Here is a 27,789-nt window from a genome sequence, read left to right on the forward strand (position 1 = left end):
ACTGGGGGAGGATGAAGAGGAAAAGGAGGAGGATGAGGAGGGCAGGGGCTCCGTGGTCCCTCCCCACCGGGCGGCTCCGGCCCCGCGCCGGGCTCAGCCCTGTCCTGGCGCTGCCCCGCAGATACAAAGTGTGCTTGTATTGAGTGTATCGGCTCCAAAAGGGGCTAGTAGTAAACTGAGAATATTTGGATAAACTCGCCGGCCCTCAGGACTAGAAAAGGACTTTTGTTCACCTAAAGACTGTTCCATTTCCATAGGATGGCTGGATCCTGTCCAGTAAAAACTGAGCTTGAAGTATAAAAAATGATCAGGAGTGTCAAACGAAGGATCTTTTACTTGAGGTCAGATATTTATTTTTATTTATTAGCGTGTGAGATCTCCATCTCTGGCCGGGCTTTGGGGCTGAGGCAGCGTCTCTCCAGCAGGAGCATCGTCCCACAAAGAGCGCCTTGTGCCGGGGGCAGGGGCGCTCCGGGGCCCTCCCGTGCTCTGGATTTTCCTGCCCTGTTCTCTCCCTCCCTGGGATGGAAACAGGGTGAAATCCTTCCCTTCAGCCCCTCGTTGGTGCTTGCTGTTGGACACTGAGGCCCGGGCTGGCACAGCCAGGTGTGTTTTGTGCACACCTGAGCATCTCTGTCTGTGATGTTTGTTCCTCTGCAAAGCGGTTTGCCAGCATTTCTGTGCCACTTACAGGCACCTCTTGGTGCTCTGGGTTTTCCTGCCCTATTCTTTGCCTCCGTGGGACAGGGTGAAACTCTTCCCTTCAGCCCCTCATTTAGTGTCTGCTGTTAAACACAGAGCAAGGCCCAGGCTGGCACAGCCAGGTGTGTTTTGTGCACACCTGAGCATCGCCGTCTGTGATGTTTGTTCCTCTGCAAAGCGGTTTGCCAGCATTTCTGTGCCGTTTACAGGCAAATTCCTCTTTTGGCTCCTGAAAGAGTCAGGGAAAAGCTCTGGCAGAGCCTCTGCTCCTATTCACTGCTGCCCCAGTCCAGAATGACTGTGCTGGTGCTGGGCACCACAGGCAGACTGGGACAGGGCACATCTTGGTCCTGCCTCTGCCAGATTTTGGGAAGTTACTGAGACAGGGGTGCACTCTGGGGCAGCAGAGGCAAATTTGTTAATCAGAGCAGAGGAAAAGTGAGTGAGAGAGCTGGAGTGGTCTGAACTCAGCCCCAGATGCAGCCAATGGATTTTTGAGTCAGGAACTTTTTTTTATGTGATTCTCCAGCATGAAATGTCAGAGACATATTTGGTGCAAATATTTCCCTAGGATTTATTTTTATCTAATCACTTATGAAACTTTTACTGACTCTAAAGACCAGATTTTCTCAGCACCCGTAAACCACGTTTTCCTTCCTTAATGAAACCATTTTTCCTCCATGAGGTTTTGTTCACACTCTGACTACATCAATATAAATATATCTCTGCAGGGTAATTAATAAAAGCAGGCAGCTCCAGGGAGAAAGCAGATGTGTCGTATCATCTTTGTGGACTCAGCTATTGCACAGTTCTTTCCAAAAAAAAGTGAAGGATCACCCCCAATTAAAATGTTATGTGGTTTATGTATGTTCCTATTTAATTTGGTATAATTGAATTTATGTTCATCCTCAGAGAACTCCCAGGTCTGCCAGATACAGGCAGGAATCATTTACACCATGGATTGGTTTAAAAGCTGCAGGATTAGAGCACAAGAAACTGTTTGGGCAGCATTTCAAGGCTTGGGCAGTTGCTTCAACTTTTGTGTGAGTTTCTGTGAAGGGAATGGAGACAATAATGTCCTCACCACATTTGTTTGTTTTGGGTGCTGAAGCAGTGCTTAAAAATGTGATAATTTCTACTTAGCATTAAATTAATGCTTTGTAGTGGGGCTGAGAGGGTTTTAAGTCTTGTGTTCTATAATTAAGGGTTTTAAACTTCAAAATAAGAAATCTGTCAGAAAAAAAAAAGTGTTTCCATCTGTTAATGAGGAAGTCTTTGAGATCATTATCAGGTGAATCTTTTAAATACCTCAAATCTGATTTTTTTTCCCAAGAGTATTTGGGTTTAAGAGAAAAAACTATCTTCACATTTATTGTAACTGAGAGTTGACTGAGAAAATAATCCTAGATTGGTTTGGGTTGGAAGAGACCTTAAAGATCAGAGTGCCCCAGAAAGGAGGAGGGTTCCCTTTTCCTGCCCAGGGAATCCTGATGTATAAAGGAAATATTTGTCATCCTCAGCTCCAGCTTTGGGTGGAAGTCTGGCTTTCTGAGAGGTGAGAAATCAGCTCCAAAGGCAGATGCTAGTTTATTTTCTTTTCTTTCTCATCTGGCTTCAAAACAGCCTAACTTATACGGAGCAGAGGTCTTCTCCTGCCAGGTCAGGATGTGGATCAGGGAGGGCAGGGAGCTGCTGGGTGCTGGGCACAGGTGTCCATGGAAGATAAGGAATTCTGAGTGGAGGTTATCAGCATCTCCTAACTCAAACCTGCCCTGCTGGGGCAGTGTGAGCAGTCTGCAGTGTCAGATCAGCTTTGTTTTGAGCCCTGCTGTCAGAGAACCAGATGTGCAGGCATTGCCTCAGTAAAACAACCTGAGCAGAGGCATCGGGGTGCCCCTCACTCCACAGCTCTCCTGTGGCTCCATCTCGACACCACCACCCTGCTCAGCTGTCTTTTGACCCAGAGATGGGATCAGATCTGAGCTGGAGATTTTGAAATGTTGTTTCTCAGCACATTCAAAGGGCAGATTTATCATCAGCATCAATTCCCTGGGATGGATCATTTCATAAGTAGGTGAATTGGCTCAGGGTAAAGTTCACTCCAGTGGCACTTGGGACTGTGCAGTTTTACCCTTGTACTTCCTTATGGCTGAGATTTCAGCTCTTTTGGCGATGTCAGACAAGATACTGCTTTGCTTTCAGCTGCAGAGGGGGGCAGAGCTGCAGGGAGAAATTGTTTAATCAGTTCCTCCTTGTCATAATCTGGAAAGAAAGAACAAGGTTTGGCTTGAAGGTCTGTGAACCTCTCATGGATGTCTCATCAACCAACCAGCAGAAAATTATTGGTTCAGAGATTTTGGTGGAAAATGAGCACCCTAGAATTTCTTTACAAGTGTGACTCACGGTGTTGGAGGGGGAAATAACCACATTCACAGCATAAATCTGAGGGCAGCACACTTTGCACATTTTCTTTGTGTATCTGTGAGTGAGATTGTTGCTAAACCCACAAGCAGCTGTCGGGCTGGTGCGGGGGGGACTCCCCTTCTGTAAAAGTCTTTCATATCTTTAGGTGAGAACTGGCTCCAAAACCTTCTTTTCTCACCATGTAGAAGCAAACTTGAGGCAAAATGTCCACCCTGGTGTCCCCAGTTCTGACTTCAGTGATGCTCACATTGAAGATAAACTGCGTGTAATGGTCGCACATTGAAAAATTTATTGCTCAAGATTTAGATCATGTGCATAATCTTCATGTCCCTTGGGAGGCAGACCAGTCCTAAAACAGATTTTCTGGGAGCAGATTTTTCCTGGAAGTGCCCTGAAGATTTAGTCCTCTGGCCTCACTCCCACTCTTCAGCCAATATCCAAAGGCAAAAGGTTTGGGATAAGCCTCAATGCTTTAAAAACCCACTGCAGAGAGGAAATTTTAACTGTGGAACAGCTCCCTCATCCCAGGTCCTTGCTGTCCTTCCAGCAGTCAAGGCAGGGAGAAGATGGTCGTTGATGCTCTGAGCTTTGGGTTGTGCCCCTCTTGCCCTACCCACACCCTGAGCACCCCGAAATCCCCTCAGAGCAAAGGCCAGCTTTTCCTTTGTGCTGGGAAGGCCTCTTGCTCTCAATTTTAGAGAGAGCACACCCTGAGCCCCCCCCAAATTTCCTAACAGCCCTTCGTTCATGCTGGGAAGGCCTCTTGCTCTCATTTTTGGGGTGAGCACACACTGAGCACCCCCAAATTGCCTCACAGCCCTTTTTTTGTGCTAGGAAAGCCTCTTCCTCTCACTTTTGATGAGGGCACACCTTGAGCACCCCCAAATTCCCTTACAGCCCTTCCTTTCTGCTGTGAAGGCATCTTGCTCTTATTTTTGGGGGGAGCACACACTGAGCACCCCCAAATTCCCTCATAGCCCTTCCTTCATGCTGGGAAGGCCTCTTGCTCTCGATTTTAGAGAAGGCACACCCTGAACACCCCCAAATTCCCTCACATGGTGAGAAGGCCTCTTGCTCTCACTTTTGGTGAGGGTGTTGAGGGCACACCTTGAGCACACCCAGATTCCCTCACAGCCTTTGCTTCATGCTGGGAAGGCTTCTCGCTCTCACTTTTGATGAGAGCACACCCTGAGCACCCCCAAATTCCCTCACATGCTGGGAAGGCCTCTTGCTCTCATTTTTGGTGACATTTCTAACATAAACCAACACTTGTGGAGGATGTAGGGCAGTGGTGGGACTCTGGCCCACAGGCCTCGTTTAGCACCTTTTCTGGGCCATGTTTTCAGTAAATATCGCTCTAAGGAGATCACACATCTCAGCTCTCTGCGGGGTGAGCAGCACCTCGTGAGAGAAAATCTCTCCCCAGGGTTGCTTTGTTTCCTGAGCTCCTCAATGAGGGGGCTGCTGTTTTTTGAAGGTTTTTGAACCTCGAATATCCTCTGGTTCTCTTTCTCAGTGCCAGCCCAGCTCAAACTCATCTATTTCACACCTTCTGAAGGGCAGGAGAGCAGCTGCTGCTCATAACAAAGATCAGGAGGACTTGGCTTCCCCGTCCTTCTGGGGGGGTTTCCTGTGTCAGGGGCACAGCTGTGCTTGAGGGGAAGGCACAGCCCTGTTCGGGGCTGCTTTTTGGTGGGTTTTTTTCCTCATTTTCTTTTTTTCTAGTGGGTTTTTTTGGTTTGGTTGGTTGGTTTTTTGGGGTTTGTTTTTTGTTTGGTTTTTTTGTTGGTTTTTGGTTTTGTTTGTCTCTGTTCTGAAAGTGTCAGATCATAGTTTAACCTTGGGAATACATAGCCTTTGGGCCTGTAAATTCAAGGCTTTTTGGGGGTGTGCTGTGTGTTTTTTTGGGGAGAGTTAGGGGGTTTTGTTTGTTTTTTGGTTTTAGTTTTGGGGTTTTTTTTTGTAAATCTCTGTTCTGAAAGTGTGAGGTCATGGTTAAACCTTGGAAATATGTAGCCTTTGGGCCTGTAAATTCAAGGAGTTTTTGTTGTTGTTTTGGGGGATTTTTTTTTTTGTTTTTCTCTGTTTTTTGTTTTGGTTTTGGTTTTGTTATTATTTTTTTGTACATCTCTGTTCTGAAAGTGTCAGGTCATGGTTAAACCTTGGGAATACAAAGCCTTTGGGCCTGCAAATTCAAGGCTTTTAAAGCCAATGGGAGGAGAGGTGCCCAGATGTTCCTGGATTGCTGGGTTGTTGTTATCCATGCTGATGGGGAAAGTAAGGAGGATAATCATGCCCTATTAACCTCCTAAAATCAGTCTAGAATCTAGACCTGTGTGCCTTGGGGCTTGCCTTGCCCCTCTGAACCACTCCTCTGGCAGGTTTTTGGTGGTGATTCCCTTCTTTCCATGGTTGTGTGGTGGTAGCAGTTTAAGCAGCACCTAAAGCAGGGTGCAGAAGCTCTGGGAGAGGACAGAAGTGAGACCAACACAGTGGTTGTCATTGCATGGGTGCAACTGGCACCAGTCACACATGGAATAAAAGTCCACATCCTTTCCAGCCTCTCCAGACATTCAACACCTTGAAGTGAAATTCCCATCACTTCTGATTCCCTGTAGTTTTCAATCCTAGCAGAAAATTTGATTTGTGCCATGCTGAGGTGTCCAAACATGGCCTAACCACCAGAAGCAGGCTGCAGGGTAATTCCAGGTATCAAGCTTTAAGAATAACACTCTTAGATGTTTTCAGGAGTGAAACACTCAGATGTGTCCATCAAAAACACCCCAGGGCATGGCCTTCCTTATCTGTGTCCCGAACTTGGGCCATATATCCCCAAATCTGTTAATTAATTGAAAATGGGTGCTATTTCAAGGCCCTCAGCTCTCTGAATTCATACATCTTCAACAATAAGTGTTGTTGGAGTTTGTTTCATGTGTTATTAACAATCCTGTGTAATCCTAGAGCCTTTACAGGGGGAGGCAGTGGATCTGCCAGGGCTCTTGAGTGACAGTCTAGATTCTTCTCATGGAAGGGGCTCAGAGAAGACAATGTCACTTCATAGAGGTCATCATAGAGGTCTTCTCCTGCTGGCACCTTCAGTGGCCTTTGCCAGGCTGATGTTTTGGAGCTGATACCAGCACCAGGAATGGGCAGTTGAAGACTCTGCTACTTTTTTGGCCAGAGTGTGAAATGCAGCAGATGGGTTTGGCACCGAGTGCTGCCCATAAATCACCCTGGAGTGGCCTCCACACTCGTGGTGTTCCACAGCTCTGTTCCCAAAACGTTACTAAAACCAGGCTGGAGTAACAAGAAATTGTTTAAAGCAAACAGCAGCTCCCTCTGTCTGTCCTGATCCAGTGGATCACCTCAAGAAGCTGATCAGAATTTATTTTTAAGGTTGGCTCTGTTTTCCTTACAGCATAAGAACTTTTTGGGTCTGGATAAGGGAAGCAGCTGTGCCTCAGTGCTGAGAGGACTCTTGGACAAATTACCATGAGAAAATGTTCCCATCTTCATACAATAAAGTTTTGTTCAGCTTCTGTGCCCTCTCCCTTCTGCCAGGAGAGCTGCCCTGCTCTTCCTCCCCCCGGGCTAATTGGCACCCGGTCATTAGGGAGCCATTTTAGCCCACATCTTCCTTTGGAAATAGCAGCAGAGAAATCAGACCCTAAAGCCTTTTGGATCACCACAAAAGCTCTGGGATACAAGTGATTTCTGTCTGGTTTAACCCCTTGGAACAGTGCTGGGAGCTCAGAACTGCTGCACCTCCAGCTGCTGCTCCCTCTCCCCAAAGCAGTGAAATGTCCTGAGACTCCAAATCCTCCCCTGCCTGTGGCAGCCTCTGTCTTTTTTTTTTTTTTTTTTTTTTAATCAGAGGAAGATTTCTCCCAAGTTCCTATTTTTTTCTCATCTATTTAGAACTTTACAATTACAATTCTTTAGGAACGAGCCAAAATGCTGTAGGACACAAAAATGGGATGTCCTGAACTCTTTCGGCATGGAGGAAAACTTCAAAGTTTTTGTGTGTGTATATTACAAAGAACTGGAAATCCCTTCCTTGCCTCGTGTGTACAATATCTGAGGCAGCCCTGGGATCTGATTCGAGCATTTTTTTTTATGGTTTACTGTTTAATTTAAATCAGTGTGGTATGAATTACGTTAGTGCTGAAAAATGAGCTTTTGTTGAGATAAATGCCTGCCATCAGCTTGGAAGTTGTATTCTGTTTTGACATCTTTACTCGGTGTTTTTCTGCGTGGTGATGAGACCTTGCTGTGCAAGGGGAGCTGATTGCCCTCAGAGAGGAGGAAAAGTGGGGAGAGAAACGAGGGGGTGGGATTGGGTTCCTCCATCAACAGGAATCAGCGTTGGCAGCACCTTCTGTGGCATCCTGGCTCATTCAGGGTGTCTTCTGGGCAGCAAAACTGCATCTCCAAGATGGGAATAGAAGGAATTATAGGTAGAGGGGAGGGAAAGCAGAGCCAGGGTGGATTTTTCTTGAGATTTCTTGATTTGTTCTCTTTTCCCCCTTGCTCTGTCGTGTATCCATGGTGTCTCTCTGCTGTGGAGAGCAGGAGATGCTTTCCTGGAGATTGTATTTAATGGGTGTAAATGTAAATTTAACGTAAAAGGTGCCCTGTATGATTCTTTGTGCTGTTAGTTCTTCCTGAGGCTTTGTGTGTAGGGTCAGGGCTGATGTTCCTTCAGCTGGAGCAAATCTACAGTGCCCAAAGAACACAGCAGTGGCACTGCAGCTTTTTCCAGCCCTTTTTAACCTGATGCAGAGCAGACACTTGGGAAGCACTCACTGTGCTGGTGTGCAAGAGAAGAGCAGTTAATAGTGGGCAGCCCTTCAAAAGGCTCTGCTGGATTCAAACACTCTCCAGAAACCCAGCCTTGCTTCCCAAGCTCGTGTGAGCCATCCAGGCTCCTCTGCTTGGAAGCTGGACAGGGACTTTTGGGAGAAAACAGCCCTTTTTCATGTGATTCCTCGTGTGCTTTAGATGTGGTGGGGAAAAAAGAATGAGAAGGTTATTTCTTGTGACAGAAATACATCCCAGGACCAGCCTTCCCTGGGATGGTTTTGCTCCAGACCCTTTGTGAAGCCAAAGGATGCAGCAGCCCAGCAGCAGCTCAGAAATGCACACACCAGTGGAAAATTCCCACTCCAGATGTGTGGCTTGGGTGGGAGTGGAAGCTCAAATCCATCCAGCCTTCTAAAAACCTGTGAATTGGTCTCTGTCTCATCTGCTACAGCAGCACTCTGTCCCCCATGAGCACCCTCTGGGATCTGCAGTGTCACCAAACTCAACCCTGTCAGCAATGTCACCAGTCTTGGCAGTGTCACCAAACTCAACCCTGTCGCCAAAATCAGCACTGTCACCAAGCTTGGCAGTGTCACCCGGCTCCACAGTATCATTGGACCCAGCAGCCTCTGCCTGGCATCACCAATCCCACTGCCCCCATACAATCCAGCTGGGTTTCCTCAGATTCCTGGTTCTCCCAGCTCTTGGCTGAGTTTGGAAGAAGCAGAAACGTGCTTGTTTGAAGGAGGAGAATCATAAAGATTTGTTTTGCTCCCCTCTGAGCATTCAGAGTGTTTGGATTCACTGGGGTTTTGTCACAGAGCTGGTGGGTTCTGTGCTTTGCTGCTGGAAACCCACGGGGAGGTTTGTGGGTACCTCAAACTCTGCCCAAACTCTTCAGTGCCTTCAGACCAGCTGAGCATCAATGATTTGTTTCATTTGATTGTCCAAGGGTCTGCAGAGGGGATGAGACAGGGGTGATGAGGAGAATTCCTGAGGACAGGATCCTGCTCACAGAGCTCTGTGATCCTGCAGCCCTTAGAGCTTGCACTGCCCATGTCCCAGGGTGTCACACTGAGGATGGAGGTGCAACCATCACACAGAGAGCTCTGCAGCCTCTTCCCTCTTTATCTGGTGGGTTTGGAGCTGGGAGCTCCTGTCAGGACCTTCCATTTGCACAAGACGTTTGCTGTACATCACTCAAAGTAGCTCTCCCCGAGAACACTCCGAGCTTTTCCTGTGGCTCTGAGCAGACAAGTTGGGTTTGGCTCAGCTGCTCTCCCCAGTGCTGTGACCTGTTTTTGTCTGACACGTTTCTCATTAACTCTTTGTCAAATCACCAGGAAGCCTGCTTAATTGCAGGCAGAGTGCTGAATTTATGAGTTCATCTAGGCTCCGTGTCTACACATTGACAGAGGTGTTTCTCTGGATGAAGTCTTTTTCTCTTCATTTCGTGGCAAGAATGGACTTTCTGTTTCAGTTCCTTCTGAAAGTCATAAATTGCAGCAGTCCCTCCCTTCCCTTTATTTAAAAGAAACACAACAAAACTTCATGGCAACAGTTTATTGCTCTAAATCAGCTTGTGGGTCATTAAAGCAAAAAAAGGGAGGGGAAAAAAAAAAAAAGGAAAAAAATCTCCAACTCCTGCCAAATAAAATGTGCACATCAGCCAAGCTGTCAGAGGCAGATTCTGCGACCATGGGATGAGAAGGTTTATTACACTCTGGGCTTCTGGGGAGGGATGTTATAGCAACAGGACGCTGGGTCAGTGATGGCAAACTCCTGGTTGCTCCGTTTCTCCATGCACACTAGGAATCCATTAAGCCAACTGACGACAGATCCGCAGGCATTCCAGCCCCCCGGCACACCTCTGCCGGGGCCAAACCTTGGACTCTGCCCATTAAAACGTGAAAGAAACAACCCAACAGAGAGCCCACAAATTAGAGGGGCAGGAAACCTCAAATGATGTGCAAAAAAAATTGTAAACGTTCGAGAGGATTTTTCCATAACTTCTGCCCCCATAACTCAGCATTTCTGATGTTAATAAATTACGGAGCGGAGCCTCTGCGAGATCAAGGAGCTTTTTGGATCCAAACCCCGAGCACTGCTCGGCAGACAGCAGATGAAGCTGCAAAGTGAGCCCTGGAACATGACAACAATTTCCTTTTGGCCGGCTGGGGATGGATCTGAAGCACAGGCACAGCCGGAGCGCTGGCTCTGCGTCCCAAATCCGCGTCTCTGCAGAGGGCCAGTCAAAGCCCTGTAATCCCAGGGAACGTGAAGGTGCATTTGTTTGGAGGGGATAGACTGGAGAGGAGGAGGCTGGGGGACTTCAGAGCAAGCAGAGCTCTGTGGAAACTCCACCAGACAAAATCATGGCACTGTTACTGGCAGGGAAGGGAAGGGGAGTTGGGAATTCTTAGATGAGCTGTTGGATTTGAGGACAAAAGCGCTGGGAGGTGCCATGGGTTAATAAATAAAGACTGAACTCACCATCTGCAGCAGAAGGAGAAAAGATGAACTGAAGTTTTGGCGTGTTCAGTGATGAAAAAAGGAGCGGGGAGAAATCCATTATGAGGTGGGAGGGATGAAGTGGAAGAGCGGCCAGAGGAAGTGCTCTCACAATAATTAATTTCTGAGCGTGTCTGCAGGCTGCAGGCCAGATGAAAGTCTGCTTTTCCAGCACATCTCCAGGGCAGGGGCTGTCCCAGACTGCTGGGGTTTAACATGGGGACAAAGAAAAAGGGACAAATCTTGTTCCTGCAGGGAGCCCAGCTCCGTGGGGCAGGGATGCTCAGAGCCAAAGGGATTAAAGAGGTGAAATGCATTTCCCAAAATTGACTGGAATAGCAGCACTTGCTGGTTATAGACGTGCAAAACCAGCACCAATTACTAATTATAAACTGATTTTATTTTGTTTTCTCCTCTTCAGTCTCTTCCCACCTTTTTTTTCACCTCTCTTTTCCCTCTGACAACTTCTTTTAATGTCTAAGCCAAATTACTCTCAGGAGACACATCTCCACTGATACAGAGCACAGGCAGAAATTCCATGTCAGCTCCACCAAGTCAGAGTCCTGCTAATAATTACACTGCATTTTCTAATGGTTTTTTTTCCTGTGGCATCTCTGGGTTTTTTTGCTGTTGGTGCTAAATATCTAATATCAACCTTTACCTGCACAGGAGAACAGGTGTGGATGGTTTGGGGATTAAAGCTGCTGCTAAATCCTGGTTAAGGAGGGACTTAGTTCTGGTTTTAACTATGAATAAAGAGATTTAATAGAGCTGGAGATGCCTGTTGGAGTAAGAGCATCCCCGGGTGGGTGGCTGTGGGGAGCTGTGCCTTCCAGGAGTGGGGTGAATCTGAGATCTTAAATTTGCCCATTCCCTAAACTTTAACTTTTTGCCTTTATTTTCCTTCTCCACCTGTCCTTGAGCATGGGATATCCCTTGATTCTTCAAAAGAACACAGAGGAACCAATGCTTCATGAGTATCCAAAGAGCATTTTCAAACTGGATTTTTTTTTTTTAATTTTTTTTTTTTTTTGCTTACTGACAAAGACTTGTAAACAGTTGGTTTGCAGAATTTCGCCAGAGGAAATTTCTGATTTCCTTCTGGTCTGAACTGGAAGAAGATGTGGTAAAAGGTTTTCAGTTTGTTTTTTCTCAGGTTGCGGGGGGAAGAGATACTTAAAATATTATTCTGTGTGTGAACATTTGACAGAAGAAAGAACAGATACTGCAGATAGTGCTGGGTGACTGCTGCAGTGTTGTTAAGCTGTGAAATAACTTTGATAGCGACCATCGGCGAGCGTGTGAACCTGATCTTTAATTAGAGGTGTTGGCCACAGAGGGCTGAGCTGGCCCAGGGGCTGCCCTGGCTCTGGAACTGCTCCTGCAGCTCTCTAAACCAGCTGATCACCCCATTTATTCCATTTTAGAGGGTCCTGGTGGGTGCCAGCAAAGGGATTCATCCCACTCCTGGAAGGCTCATGTCCCTGCAGTCACCCACCCGGGGATGCTCTCACTCCAACAGGCATCTCCAGCTCTATTAAATCTCTTTATTCACAGTTAAAACCAGAACTAAGTCCCTCTCTAACCAGGATTTAGCAGCAGCTTTAATCCCAAAACCATCCCCAACTATTATCCTGTGCAGGTAAACAGGGGTGGTTGTGTGCTGTCCCCATTTTGGGCTGTGGTGCCAGGAGCTGCCCTGGCTCTGGAACTGGTCCTGCAGCACTCTAAACCAGCTGATCCCCCCATTTATTAATTTTTTAGAGGGTCCTGGTTGATACCAGCAGAGGGATGATGGATGGCTGGGAGCTGTCCCCATTTTGGCCTGTGGCCCGTGGTGCCAGGCTCTGTTTGTGGAGGGCAGCGAGGGTGTGTGAGAACGGCAGCTCAGGTTCTCAGGCTCTCACAGCACCTCTTTCTCTCTCGTTTTGATCTGTCAGATTTCACACCCCCAGCTTGGGTTTTAATGCCCCCACGCAGATAAAACCACAGAGTTTCAGGTGATTTCGTGCTACGGCAGAACCTCCTCCAGAGGCACAGCTGGTGAGCAGGACCCTGCAAAACGAATTTCAGCTGAATTTTGGGCTTTCTTCTGTCATAGTTGAGATGCAGACAATTAAAAAAACAATTTTCTGAAACTTCAAAACCGTTTTTATTATAGCATGCATGCTTTTTAAACATTCTTAAAAATCTCCTACATTTACACTTTACTTATTGGTCAGGAAAGACAAACAAAGTGCTGATTGGAACAGACAGTTACAAGTTTCTCTTATTTACCCTTCTTTCTTTCTTGATTTTTATGTCAACTACCTTTGTAGAAAATTCTTTCAGGGGTAAACATGGATCCTCTTATCAAACTTCTCTCTGGCTCATAGAAATCACTGTAAAACCTCTTCCATATTCCCCAAGCTCTCTGCCCAGGGCAGGGAGTTGGAACTAAATGATCTTTAAGGTCCCTTCCATGCTCAATGGCCCTAAATGTCCTCTCAAACAATTCTAGAAGATGAAAGGAACCATCTGTAAGACACAACTGAGAAATTAAAGATCTTATTTTATTTGTGTGTCCTGGATTTGCCAGCTTGTGTTCCCAGGGCCACTGGATGTCACCAATTGCTGGCACTGGGAGATTTGTGGGCTGCTGGTTCCTCAAACCACTACAAACTCTGCCCAAACTCTTCAGTGCCTTCAGGCCAGCTGAGCATCGATTATTTGTTTCATTTGGTTTTCCAAGCAGTTTCCCTGAGAGCTGCTGTCACTTGGTGTCTGGGTGTCTCCACTTGAGGGGCTGGATTGGCTGGGCTGCTCAATTTGGGGTCAAAAAAGCCAAGAGAAACTCTTTCTTTCGCCAGCATTAGGCAGCCTCAGTGTCCCTGGAGCTCCCTGAGATAAAACAAAAGTTATTGATACTTTAGTTTCAGTAAATTCAGTAATGGTTCAGCCACATTAAGAAGGGGTTTTATTGATGTTGGTTGGTTGGATGGTTGGTTTTTGGTGTTTTTTTAAATTAAAACTTCCAAACAACACAGAATTGTATTCCTATGCCATCAACACCCACCTCAGACCTTTGATGCTGCCAGGACATGATCAAGTGTTTCTAGAAAGTTCCAGGGTCCAGCTAGGGATGAGTGAATGACCCTGAGTGTTCCTGGGCAGGGAATGAAGGATCTGAGCACAGCCAGGTTTATTCTCCCACCAGATCTATCCCAGTGCAGCATTTCAGTGACTACAAGTCCCATGCTCTGATGAGGAAGGAAGAAGCCCAGCACGGATGGTGGGATTTTCCCTCATCCCTTTTCATCCAAGGAGCTGGAGAAGGAAGAGTTGGTGGTAGGGATGAGACCAAGAAATGTCAGTGCAGGGAGCTGAGAGCCTGAACTGGACCTGTCCCCCTTGTTGCTGTCATTGCTGGGCTTTAATTTTTCCTCTCCTTTGATTTCCCACCTTTTTTCTTTTTTTCTTTTTTTCTTTCTTGTGTCTTGAAATAGATGGGAAAATAAAATCGTATCCCACGAGATTCTGAGAGAATTAATTGCTGGTAAAAGCATGTTAAGAGCTTTTGATGACTGAAGTAATTTGCACTGACACAGGGGCTGGTTGGGGCAGAGGGAAATGTGAATCTCAGGAAAAAAAAGGAGTTTCTGGAGCAGGGAGGCCCATTTAGGAGCAGAGCCTTGCTATGCTGGGACCCAGAGGGCTTCTCCTTGTTTTCAGGATGTGCTGTGTCATTTTTAAAATGTGCTTTTTTGAGTGGATTGCAAACTGGATTATCCCAAAGGTTGCTCTGGAGTGCTGAGCATCTCCTCTGGTTCTCTCACCCAACTCCACTGCCTTAAGAGAGGAAAAATCTCTTCCTGCCAAACCAGTGACTTTTTTTGGACTGCAACCCCTTAATTAACTCTTCATTTATTTTTTTTTTTCCCCACTTGGACTTTAAACATCTGACAGATTTTATTTTGAAGGATTCCTCTTTTTCACAGCAGCCAAAATTGCATCTCACCTTCAGCCACAGAGATGTGGCCAGTGAATTTCTCAGGCTGTACTCAGATAAATGAAAGTAGCGCATTGGGTAAAGGGATTTTTAAAATAGAACCTCACAGCTCTGTGACCTGGTTTGAGAGCTTATTGAAAGGTTTGCAATTAAAAATTATCCTGCATGAAAGGATGAAACAGATGATGTGAAGAATGAGCAGTTAAGGACCTTGTCATTAAAATTAGTGCAATTTGGAGGAGTTTGGTTACTTGAGCTGTGGTATCAGAGCTGTTTTCCAGAATATTTGGACTCCTGAACCTTTTACTCATGAACCACTCTGAGCAGTGTCCTTGGAGGTTCTGCCAGCCATCACCTACAGATAATGCCTGAGAGCTGATTTTATCCTTGTCATAATTTTCTTTATCAATTACATCCATCTCCTACCTTTCTCCTTCCTATTTCCAATTTGGAGTTGTGCCCTGCAAACCCTTTTTCTCCCTCTGTCCCCTCCGAGGCTGCCATGAGTGCCCAGCTGACCCCTCTCCTGTGCTTCTCCCGCAGATTCCCGATGCCCTGGGCACTGAGAAGTTCTGTGGTGATGCCAGCCAGGGTGGGGCTGGGAACTGGCTGAAGTACATCCGAGTGTGCTGCTCATGCGACGAGCAGAACCTGGCTGTGTGCCACATCAACGAGCAGGTAACCATCCATCCATCCATCCATCCATCCATCCATCCATCCATCCATCTATCCATCCATCCCCCATCCATCCATCCACCCATCCATCCATCCATCATCCACCCATCCATCCATCCAGCCATCCATCCAGCCATCCATCCATCATCCGTCCATCCATCCATCCATCCATCCATCCAGCCATCCATCCATCCACCATCTATCCATCCATCTGTCCATCCATCTGTCCATCATCCATCCATCCATCCATCCATCCACCCATCCACCATCCATCCATCCATCCATCCATCATCCACCCATCCATCCATCCGTCCATCATCCACCCATCCATCCATCCGTCCATCCGTCCATCCATCCATCCATCCATCCATCCACCATCCACCCATCCATCCATCCATCCATCTGTCCATCCATCCATCCATCCATCCATCATCCATCCAAACCATCCACCCATGGCTGACGGATCAACCCAGGCTGCTACAGAATTCTTCTGGCTTATTTCTACTTTCCCTTTTTGCTTGTTTATTTTTTATTTTTTTGGGTTGTTACTTTGTTTTTGGGGGTGTTGGGTTTCTTGAGGTTTTGGTTGTTTGTTTGTTTTCTTTCCTATTATTTTTCCTTTCATTTTATTTTTTCTTTCTTCAACGTGCTGTGCCCAGAATAATTTTGATTAAAAAATCAAGAAAAGGAATATTCTCAGTACCACCAAACCCTACTTATCCTGTTAACTATTTAGTGTCAAACAAAGCTGGTAATTTGGAGAGCTGCCCATGCTGTGGTGGGAAGCACAAAATGATCAAGTGTGGAACTTTTCTATAAACAAACATAATTGATTTGTGAATGTAAATCTTCTGCTGGATTAATAAATCTGAGCTTTTTCAGTGCATGACAAATAAAAAAGGCTTTGATGAGCCCAGACCATCAGTACCATGACTGAAAGATGAAGTTAATTACCATAATGAAATGTTTGATGAAATTAATGTGACTCCAGCAGAATCCAACTTTTCCCTGATCATTAAAGGAGCCTGTCCTATTTTCTGGAAGGGCTGCAGGAGATGTTTTGAAATAAAAGGAGCTGCTTTATTCTGAGAACAAACAGGAGAGGAAAAGGAGCTAAAGGGTGAGACCAGGGCAGTGTCAGCCCTTGGCAGGGCCATTCTGAAGGATTTTTCCCTGTAAAATTTGTGACCATCTCTGAACTTGATGGACCTTTTAGACCACAGTGGGTGTTTTAGTGCTGGTTTGGGTTGCCAGCTGCACAGCTGTTAATAGCAATTTTATTTTATTTTATTTTATTTTATTTTATTTTATTTTATTTTATTTTATTATTTTATTTTATTTTATTTTATTTTATTTTATTTTATTTTATTTTATTTTATTTTATTTTATTTTATTTTATTTTTTATTGTTTTATTTTATTTCTTTTTATTTTATTTCTTTGTAAATTTACCTTATTTTATCTTATTTATTCTCTTAGCTTGGCCCATCCCAACTCCTGTTTTTCCAAGTCAGTCCTGAGCTCTGGGCTTATTCCTAGGCTGCCTTTTGGGGTTTTTTCAGGCACTTTTCCCCTCAAGCTCCCTGTGGTTTTGTCCTGGGAAAAGCCTTTTTTGTAGAACAAGCAGAGAAGAGCACTGGAGTGCAAATGCAAAAGATAATGAGAAAAAGGAAAATTTTAGACAATTTTTATTTTGCAGTGGAATCCCCAGAAATGAGCTCCCCAGGCGCCAGCTCCCATTTTGGGACCCCCACCTGGATGGGGAGAGATGTGCCTGCACTGGGAGAGCTGTTTGCAAAGCAATGGAAACCAGGGGTGGGATTACAGCAGGATCCTGGCAGCACGGGGATGAGTGTCTGGGGTATTTTATCAGCAGTGGGATTTCATTTCCCATCCCAAATCTTTGTGTTTGTGACCATCCCTGCTTTGAAGCTCCCATTGAGAGCTGCCTGGGCAGTGCTCACCGGGTGATTTCAGAGCTCAGGCACCGGTGATTCACACTGGGGCTGTGGGAAGGTGTCAGCCCGGCAGGGAGGGAGGGAGGCACGGCTGGTGAGGACCGGGATGCACCGGAGCTCCCGAAAAGGGCTGGGCAGAGTGCTCGGTAAGGGATGCACCGGAGCTCCCGGTTAGAGCTGTATCGAGAGCTCAGTGAGGGCTGTAGCCCCGGTAAAGGCTGTGTCAGAGCACTCGGTAGCGGAGCTCCCGGTTAGGGCTGTACCGAGTGTTCTGTAAGGGATGTAACCCCGGTAAAGGCTGTGTCAGAGCACTCGGTTAGGGCTGTACCGGGTGCTCGGTTAGGGATGCACCGGAGCTCCCGAAAAGGGCTGTACGGAGTGCTCTGTAAGGGAATGTAACCCCGGTAAGGGCTGTGTCACAGCACTCGGTACCAGATCTCCCAGTAAAGGCTGTACAGGGTTTTTAAAACTTTCTCTTTACCTGGAGCCCGGTTTTAAAAGCTCTCCTTTACCAGGAGATTTTCTCAGTTAGGGCTTTAACCCAGTAAAGGCTGTGTCAGAGCACTCGGTATCGGAGCTCGCTGTAAGTGCCGCCCTGCAGCCTCCCGGTTCACAGGGACGGCTGTGCCTCCGTCTGCCCCGGCCTTGGAGCCGCTGCACAGACACGGCCCCGCTGCCCTTCTTCCCTTCCCTCCCCTCCCGTTCCCTCCTCTTCCCTTCCCTGCCCTCCCCCCGATCGGCCCGGCCGCCGGCACCGGAGGAGCGCAGCGGCCGCGGGACAGGAGCGAGCAGGTCAGGGGAGCCCGGCCCGGCCCGGCCCGGCCCGCTCCGTGCGCACTGCCCGGCACCGGCTCCGAGGCACCGGCGGGGATCCCGCGGCGGCGGCGGGGCCGGTGGCGGGCGGCGTCTGCCACCTGCTGGGGCGGGCCGGGGCCGCGCTCCGGGCCCCGATCCCCAATCCCTATCCCGATCTCAATCCCTATCCCGATCCCCATCCCCATCCCTATCCCGATCCCCATCCCAATCCCGATCCCTATCCCGGTCCCGATCGCCGTCTCCATCCCAATGCCCATCCCAATCCCCATCCCAATCCCCATCCCAATCCTGCTCCCAGTCCCCATCCCCATCTCCATCTCCATCTCCATCCCAGTCCCCATCCCAATCCCGATCCCGGTCCCAGTCCTGGTCCTGGCCCCATTCCGCTCCCGGTCCCAGCAGCTGCGGGAGCTCCCCACGGGCAACTTTTCCCCGGTGTTTCCCGAGGAGAGAGGGGAGCCCTCGCCTTTCCCCGCCGGAACGGAATCGGGAGGCTCCGGGCAGCGGCGGGGGCGGCGAAGCGAGTTAATTATCCCGAGAGATGGGGATCCTAATTATCCCGCGGGATGGGGAACGGCTCCGCTCGTGGAGCTGCGGAACCAGGACCGGGAGCCAGTGCTGGACCGGGGCGGATCGCGGACCGCTGCCCGTGCTGGTGCTCGGTGGAACGCGGGCGGATCGGTCGGGTGTTTCCCGACCTCGGTGTGCAGGGGAAAGTTCTGAGCGGCAACCGCGCCCACGGCCCCGCCGCACCGCGTGGTGGCTCTGGGAGCGATGTCCCCTGTCCCTGAAATTCTGGGAGCGATGTGCCGTGTCCCTACAGCTCTGGGAGGGATGTTCCCTGTCCCTGTCCCTCTTGGAAGGATGTCCCCTTGTCCCTGCAGCTTTGGGATGGGTTTTCCGTGTCCCTGCAGCTCTGAGAGCAATGTCCCCTGTCCCTGTCATCCCATCCCTGTCCCTGCAATCCCATCCCTGTCCCTGTCATCCCACCTCCCCGCAGCCGCAGCTCCGGGAGGACAATTTTGGGAGCATCCCGGGCAGCCGCTGCTCCCGCCGGGTCGGGATCTGCCCGAGCCTCGCGTTCCGTGCCAGGAGGGAGGGAAAGGGACTCTGGGAACAGAAACGCACGGTGGTGACACAATTAATGTGAGCCAAGCAGGAATTTGGGAATTGCGCGTGTTCCTTCCCCACAAACACAGGCTGGCAGAGCAAATTTCGGGAATTGTTCTGGCTGAAATGTGAGGTTTAACCTGATTTTTCAGGTTAAAATTTCTTGCATTGCTGTTAAATTTCTTGCATTGCTGTTAAACACAGTGCTAAGAAAACATGGAAGTTAAAAACAAGAATCAGGTGAATTCTCAGGGTATTGTGTTAGGACAGGGTCTAGTGTACTCCAAAAATTTAGGAAACATCTGGAGGACACTGAATCTCCTTGGGACAAAAGAGCTCCTGGAGCAGGTGCAGGGGAAGTGACAAAGGTCCAGGAGGTGAACACAGCTGTGCTCAGGATATGGTGGAAGGTCCAGGTCCGTGCTCAGACAGGAGCTCAAAATGTGGGCAAACTGCTCACCTGGAGATCTTCATGTCTGTATTTAGGGGTCAGGTCTAGGCTGGTTTATTTTATTTTATTATTTTATTTTATTATTTTATTTTATTTTATTTTATTTTATTATTTTATTTTATCTCAGAATGTGGGCAAACTGCTCACCTGGAGTGGTTCATATTAAGGAATCAGATCTAGGCTAATGGGGAGAATAATCAACAAAATAATTCTGTGCAAATGTGATAATTCAGCTCTAACCATGAGGCCAATTCTGGCTCAGAGAGCAAAGCCTTAAACATGAAAGGAGGACAGGAGAAAAATGGGAAGATTTGTTGTAATTTGAGAGATATTTTGTTGCCCAAAATATTTTTATTTTGCCCAGACCCTTTGAAACTCTGACATCCAAAGAGAGTCAAAAACAGGCAGGAAAATGAGTTCTGAGCAGCAATTATCCCAAATCGAGGGACAGCTTCCCTTATTAACCAAAGTAATTTGAATTATTGATTAAAACATAAACCACAAGGCTTTGCATATTTACCCTGTGTGTTGTGTTTGTGATTCCCAGGTCTATTATAAAGTTATTAAAGAGATTGAGCCGGGGGAAGAGCTCCTGGTGTGCCTGAAGGAAGGAGGTTATTCCCTGGGGAACATGGCACCCAGCATGGAAGGTAAGGCTCCCCACGAGCTCCTGCTCCTCTCTGCGCCCTCAGCCAGGCCAGGGCTGGGACAAAACCTGACAAAACCTCGGCCAGGACCTGCCCCTTCTGTCTCTGAATGGATTTTGTGCTCCTTTTCACTCTTTTCCTGGTGAGAGAGGCTCAGTCCACAACACCGAGTTTTTATCAGCCTCAGTTCCTTCTCTTTGTGGGTTTGGGTATGATCAGAGGTTCCTTTTCCATTTATCAGCCTCAGTTCCTTCTCTTTATGGGTTTGGGTATGATCAGAGGTGCCTTTTCCATTTTTCAGCCTCATTTTCTTCTCCTTGTGGGTTTGGGTATGTTCAGAGGTGCCTTTTCCATCATCAGGTGCCTTTGGGTGTCATAAAAATGGCCAAACTATCCCAAGGATCGAAAACATCCCTCTTGGTAAGGGATGTTTTCCATCCTTGGGAAAACATCTGTCTGTCTGAATGGATTTTGTGCTCCTTTTCACTCTTTTCCTGGTGAGAGAGGCTCAGTCCACAACACCGAGTTTTTATCAACCTCAGTTCCTTCTCTTTGTGGGTTTGGGTATGTTCAGAGGTGCTTTTTCCATTTATCAGCCTCATTTCCCTCTCTCTGTGGGTTTGGGTATGATCAGAGGTGCCTTTTCTATCCCCAGCTGCTTTTGGGTGTAATAAAAATGGCCAAACTATCCCCAGGATGGAAAACATTCCCCTTGGTGAACATCAGCCTGCAGAGATTTGGGGAATCTGGAAAAGAGGGGTCCAGGCAGGGGATGGAAGAGTCATTACTAAAATTATCATTGCTGGGATAAAGAAACCTCATCTTTCTCTGCAGCAGCTGTGAGCAGGTAGCAGGACACACACATGGAGTGTTCTGGAAATCCAAGAGTGCTCCCAGCACTGGTTTTCCTCTTTTAGGATGCTTTTTCCCACATTCATCCAAGGCTCTGACACTACAAACACTGTGCAAGGAGGTGACCTCTGAGGAAAACTGGGAAGGATGTGCACAGCATCAATATTCCATGATTTATTTCTAGAAGTACTCTGTAAATAATTTCTAAAAATCCTGGTAAATTTTCATTTAAAAACTAATGTTTTTAAACTAGTTTTTAAATATTGCTCTGGAAATATTGCTCTATAAAATTAATTTATGAAATTGGAGTTCTCTCAGTGCACCCCACAATTTTTATCTATTTTTTACAGTACATAAGTATAATTTCTGATGCAAATTTGCAGTAAAATCCTGCACAATCAGTTTCCAATATTTCAGGAAAATGAGATCATTTGAGGATTTGTGCTGCTGGAAGTTCATTTGCTGAAGGGCTGGGGTGAAATGTGATATTTGCTGCCTCACTCATATCAAGTTTGGGAGTATTTTTTCACTCCTCTCACCCCCCAAAAAGTTAATCATTTTCTCAAGACTAACACACAGAGATGAATAATTTCTTCACCTTTTTTTTTATGTCAAGGAGAAATCTGAATGAAAACTCACCGCTGTTCTGCATTTCAGTTTCTAGCAGGCTTTTATGTGAACAAGCAAAAAGTGCTCCTTGTTTTCCATCTCTGTCATTATGGAACATTTATCTGGATCTTCCTGCTAACGGTGTCTAGTGCTTTTGCTGCATAATTGCTGTCAAATTATGCCAGGCCAACATTAAATATTTGACTCCTTAATACTTTTTACTTTTCAGCAGGGCTATCTCCCTGCTGCCTCGCACCCCCAGCTCACTTTGGAATTAACAGGAGAGAGAAAATGCAAAATTGTTCCACACAAAGATAATTATCATAAAAATCTTTCCTCCCAACCCCAGCCAAACACAGCAGACCCCTTATCACTGCAGGAATTTTGAGTAGGGCACTTGAACTCCTTTGAGATTCGAGTCTGGTAGATTAGCATGTAGATGCCACATAATTGTGTTCCCCTTGGTTTCTCTGAAAGCTATTAGGCACTGATTTATTTTTCTGTTACATTCCTGCTTTGTCCTGAGTGTTGCTGATGGAACTTCAGATAGGCACATACAACCATAGGTTTGACAAACACGACACTGAGAACAGGCAGCAATTTCGGTGTGACTGGGGCTGCTCTTTTCTTTGCAGCCCCTTCTCCCTGTCACAGTTCCCTTTGTGAAGGGCAGTATTTTTGTTTTAAAAAAGGGGGAGACTTTAATGAGAACGTGCTTTGAAGGGTGACCTTTTTATTTTTTGGTACTTACAGGCAGGGAGAAAAAAAGGAACAGTTGAATGAACCTGGAGCCTACAAAGTGAGTGTGAGATGCAGACACAGAATCAGCATCAGGTCTCACCTCGGCCCTGAGCTGGTTTAGGTTTCAGTTTTGCAGGGCATGGGCTGGTCCTAAGCCAGGCTCAGGTCCTTTCCTTGCAGGGTGTTTGTTGAGGAGTCTGGTTTGGGATTTGCTGGGAATGCCAGAGGAATGGGGGATGGACTTGGAGCAGTTATCATGGAATGGTTTGGGAGCTGAAGGATGATTTTATCCCACCCCACGCCATGGAGGACATCTTCCACTGTCCCCGGCTGCTCCAATCTCCTCCAGCCTGGCCTTGGGCACTGCCAGGGATCCAGGGGCAGCCACAGCTGCTGTCCCAGGGCCTCCCCACCCTCAGCTGCTCTCCCACCTCATCTGTTTCTCCTCTCTTCAGCCTGAGTGTCACAGACATCTTTTATGGAAAATCCTTTCCTTAGGATTTTTCCTCCTGAGAAGCTGAGAGGCCTCAGGAACAAAATGTAAACAATGGTTATCTGCTGCTGTGGAATGCAACAGGTGCATCTGTGATTGGTCTCATGTTGCTGTTTCTAATTAATGGCCAATCACAGCCCAGCTGGTTCGGACAGAGAGCTGAGCCACAAACCTTTGTTATCATTCTTTTCTATTCTGTTCTTAGCTAGCCTTCTGATGAAACCTTTTCTTCTATTCTTTTAGTATAGTTTAGTTTTAATATAATATATATGATAAAATAATAAATCAGCCTTCTGAAACATGGAGTCAGATCCTCGTCTCTTCCCTCATCCAAAAACCCCTGTGAACACGGTCACATCTGAGCATCAAAACAGGTTTTACAACCACAGGCAACATGAAGAACACGTGGCTACAAGGCTTTTAATCATATTTTTGTCAGCTCTCTAAGCCTCCTTTCAATACAAATTTCTTTTTCCAAACCCAGATACTCTGAAGCACAGGAATTGCTTTTCCTCTCCTCCATCTTTTCCACCTGTGTAAAAGCTGCTGTGTTTGATGTCCTCTTGGATTCTGAGTGATTTGGGTGAGATATAGCAAAGAAACAGGAGAATGAGAAGCTAAATCTCTTTTCTAAAATATTCTTGAGGCAATTAAGATATTTCACCTCTTTGCTCTGTAAGCTCACAGAAAGAACAAAATTCTGTCATTGTCACTGGTAAGAGCAGGGAAGGGGAGGAAGTTTTCCAGCTTCAGCCAGGTATGGAGGAAATTACTCTCCATGGCTGCTTGTCCAAACCCAGAGAGGATTTCTGCTTCCTACAGGAGAGTTTGGGTGAAATAAGCAGCAATTAATCATGTAAATCTCAAACTGGACCAGGGAGAATCCCACCTGGATTTGTGGAGGGAATTTTGTTGCGTTTTCTCTGAAGTCAAAAGAAAGGAAAGGGGAAAAAAAAATCTGTTTCCTCCATTCCATGTGTTTTCAGGTCTGGGGATTTGCCAGGTGGAGCTTGAGGGACGCTGGGAGTTTGGTAGGAGCTTGTTAAGAGGTGAAGGGACCTGGGGCTTCCCAGCCTGGAGGATTTCAGTCACTCCTCCAAAAATTCCTCCCTGGTTAAGCCACTGCTGCATTTACAAGAGAGAAAAGAGGGGAAATGTTGGCTCTGAGGTGGAGAAACACCTTACTAGAGAAATTCCACGTCTGTGGAGTTTGATGCCATATTTTTTACTTCTTTTCACTCATAAAAAGCAATTTGGATTATTTTAATGGTAGTAAAGTAGTTTGGATCATTTCAATAGTAGTATCTCCGTTCTGCTGTTATTGGTGTCCTGATTTCCAGGTTTCCCTCCCCAGGGACATGAAACACATGGGATACACATTGGTCCTGCTCTACAAAATGCAGGAAAGAAGAGAATTTCTCTGAGGAGCAGAGCGGGGCCTGACCCATCCTACAGTGAGGCTGCTGGCAGCAATCTCAGAGTGTATAAACCTTGAAATGAGCTGAAATGAGAACAACTGGGGATTTTCTTTCCTCAGGTCTTCTTTTTTAGTCAAAATCCCTTTGTTGACTGGCTGGACTTCATTTCTTTTTGCATCCCTCTGTTGTGAGCTGAGGAGATACTGCAGCCCTGTGGGACCATCCATGAGGGTGTGGGTGGCTCTCTCAGCCCTGGGCAGGGATGCTCAAACCTCTGCCAAACCCCCAAAATCAGAGCTCCTTTATTCTGTAAGTAAAGTTTTGTATCAGGTTCTATTATTCAGGAAAAAATCAACCAGTACTGAGAGATGTTTCTTCACATCACCCAATGTACAAAACCCAGTCCTTTTGGTGCAATGACACTTCTGAAGTTCCACCTATGCTTAAGTCTGCTTCTCTCCAACTACCACAGGGGATATTTTTCATTTCAGGGGATATTTTGCCTGTCATTCCATCAAATATTGAGGGTGGCTCAGCCCCCTGGCTCAGCCAGGCTGAGTTTGGGTGATACTTTCTTTTTCAGAGGGGTTTGATTTTCCCCATGTCAGTATTTTCCGTGTAGGTGTGCAGAGGGTGCAGAGGGTGCAGAGGGTTTCCTCTGCCCACATCACTGCTGCAGCTGCCTCTGGGACCTTGCCTTGCTCAGTTTTAAGCTCAGGTTTAAGCAGAGAAAAGAGAGATATGAGGTGAGTACCCAGATGGGAGCACAGAGGTCTCTGAGTGTGACACTGCCTGTGGTTCCACTCCTGTCACACTCAGAACAAAATTAACCCTGATTTATATAAAACACAATTCCAGGCCTTAAAGCTCAGCCTTTTTTGCTCAGTTTTAAACTCGGTTTTAAGCAGAGAAAAGGGAGATAGGAGGTGAGTACCAAGGTAGGAGCACAGGGTGTGACACTGCACATGGTTCCACTCCTGTCACACTCATAACAAAATTAACCCTGATTTATATAAAACACCATTCCAGGCCTAAAAGCTCAGCCTAAGTTCTTGCAGTTGTGCAAGATTTCATGTAAACAAGTGCAAGGGGGGACTTTGAAGCAAAGGGGTTGAAGATTTTACCCCAAGAACGTGAGCATGGCCACATCCCACCGCAGGGAATGGGGTGCAGAGCAGGGAATGGATCAGCTCCAGCCCAGCATCACCTCTGGCTGCAGCTCTCAGAATATTCCCACTCCTCCCTCAGAGATAAGGCTGCTCCTTCTGGGAGTGCAGCTATCAGAAAAAGAGAACCTCAGAGCGTGGAGGAAGAGGGTAGGGGAGGACAGGGAAACGTGGCTCCAGTGACTCACAGGGGGCTGGAAAGCTTCTGTTCCAGGGTGGAGAAACCCAGAGCTATCCCGACTCCCTCACAGAGCTTGTTCTCCTGGAAAATTTACAGCTCTGAGCTGATTGTTTGGCTTGGCACCGTGGTCAGGATGCTGCCTTGTAAACTTAATAATAGCTGCCCTCTTTTTAATTTGTTTGACCTTGACTACAGTAATTTATTATGTGCATTAGAACTTTAAAAAAAAATAAATAAAGGGGAAAAAAAAAAAAGCAAAGAGCACAGCAACAAAGCCTTTGGCTCCCTGCTCTTCCTTCCATGGTGCTCTGGGCTGGGACTCCTTGGGCTGATGGAGCCCTGAGCTCCTGCAGTGGAAAATTGAGAGGAGAACATTAGACAGACAATTTCTTAGAAAGAAGGTCCTCCAGGTTTGTGCTGTGGCAGTTTGCTCTTCTCACTGTCTGTGTTTATATGAGCCTGGCTTGTTCCTTTTTCCCTGGCAGCCCCTTTGAGGAAAACTCACCCATAATTTCAAACCCCCTCCTTGCAGACAAGCGCAGCACCCCAGAACGAGCCCAGAATTTTGTGTGTCTCCCAATCCCCGCAGGTCCCTCCATCTCAGCAGAGGCCAAGACACAAAGAAAACAAGATCTCTGGTTGTGTGATCTGATTTTTTTTTCTCTCTCTTAATGCTTAAAGTGAAAGCAGCTGCTGGCACAGCCTCCCTTGGGTTCTCTCCCCTCTCACTTGCGAATCCTCTCTTTGTTTGTTTGTTTGCTGGCCTGGGGGAGCTTTGCTGCTCCCTGGTTGTGTTTCCCGGGGCAGGGCTGACCATGGGCTGCTGTGTGTGTTGCAGAGGAGCCCTCGTTCCGCTGTGAGGACTGTGATGAGCTGTTCCAGTCCAAGCTGGACCTGCGGCGCCACAAGAAGTACGGCTGCGGGGCCGTGGGGGCCCTCTACGAGAGCCTCAGCGACGACATCAAGCAGGAAGGCCTTGGGGATGGACAGGTCTACGAGTGCAAGGACTGTGAGAGGATGTTCCCCAACAAATACAGGTACCCACTGACAGCCAGACCCTCCTCTGGCCTCCCCTCTGTGTCCTGGGCAAAGCGGGGCGATGGGTGGTGGGGAGGACTGAAGGGATCAACCTTTCCTTCATCCTTAGAAACCTTTCCTTACTCTGTATAAACTTTTCCTTTCCCCATAGAAACCTTTTCTTCCTCCATAAAAACCTTTCCTATCTCCAAAGAAACCTTTCCTCTTTCCATTGAAATCTTTCCTTTCCCCATAAAAACCTTTCCCTCCTCTGTAGAAACCTTTCCTTCCTCCATAGAAACCTCTCCTTGCTCCATAGAAACCTTTCTTCTCCCCATAGAAACCTTTCCTTCCTCCATAGAAACCTTTCCTCTTTCCATAAAAACCTTTCTTTTCCCCATAAAAACCTTTCCTTTCCCCATAGAAACCTTTCCTTCCTCTGTAGAAACCTTTCCTTTTTCCATAGAAACCTTTCCTTTCTACATAGGCTTTAGAGATGTTCTTTTTGGGATAAACCTTTCTTTCCTCCATAGAAACCTTTCCTTCATAGCATTTCAGAATCTTCTTTCTGGAATAAACCTTTCCTTTCTCCACAGAATTTTACAATGTTCTTTTTCGGAGAAACCTTTTCTTTCCCCATAGACACTTTTTCTTTTCTCGATAGGCTTTAGGAATGTTCCTTTTGGGATAAACCTGTAATTTCCCCATAGACACCTTTCCTTCCTCCATAGAACTTCAGAATGGTCCTTTTGGGATCAACTTTTCCTTCCTCCATAAGCTTTAGGAATGTTCTTTTGGGATCAACCTTTCCTTTCCCCATAGACACCTTTCCTTTCTCCATTGCATTTCAGAATGTTCTTTCTGGAATAAACTTTTCCTTCCTCCATGGTCTTTAGGAATGTTCCTTTGGGATCAACCTTTCCTTTTTCCCTAGTAACCTCCAATTCCCTACAAGGTTTAGGAACGTTCACTTTGGGGCCTCTGTAGCTGTTGGGCAGTGTTTTATTCCACCTTGATTTCACAGACCTGTGCTTTTCATTGCCCGTTGGTAGAAGCACCCAAGGGTTGTTGGTGGGAAGTTTTAGGGGCTCTTTTCTGAGAGCCTTGGGTGGATCTTTCCATCTCGTTCTGAAGGAAAAACCACCAATATTAGTTCAGTCAACATGTGCATGAATGCTTTTTTTAAATTGAATTCTTGGTCATTTGAGATGAGTGGGTTTAAAGAGGTG

At 46.8% G+C, this 27,789-nt stretch overlaps 1 protein-coding gene across 3 annotated transcripts in view; it reads left to right on the plus strand.

Moving 5' to 3' along the window:
- Positions 1–27,789, plus strand: part of PRDM16 (PR/SET domain 16) — a 291,780-nt gene that overhangs the window by 226,245 nt on the left and 37,746 nt on the right. For all 3 annotated transcript variants that reach the window (XM_074558403.1, XM_074558404.1, XM_074558405.1), the window contains exons 4-6: positions 14,972–15,106; positions 19,984–20,086; positions 26,382–26,580. In XM_074558403.1, coding sequence (XP_074414504.1) covers positions 14,972–15,106; positions 19,984–20,086; positions 26,382–26,580 — 437 coding nt within the window. The remainder of the gene's footprint in view (positions 1–14,971; positions 15,107–19,983; positions 20,087–26,381; positions 26,581–27,789) is intronic.

The sequence above is a fragment of the Zonotrichia albicollis genome, chromosome 25 (assembly GCF_047830755.1).
Source record: "Zonotrichia albicollis isolate bZonAlb1 chromosome 25, bZonAlb1.hap1, whole genome shotgun sequence".
Taxonomy (NCBI): Eukaryota; Metazoa; Chordata; class Aves; order Passeriformes; family Passerellidae; genus Zonotrichia; species Zonotrichia albicollis.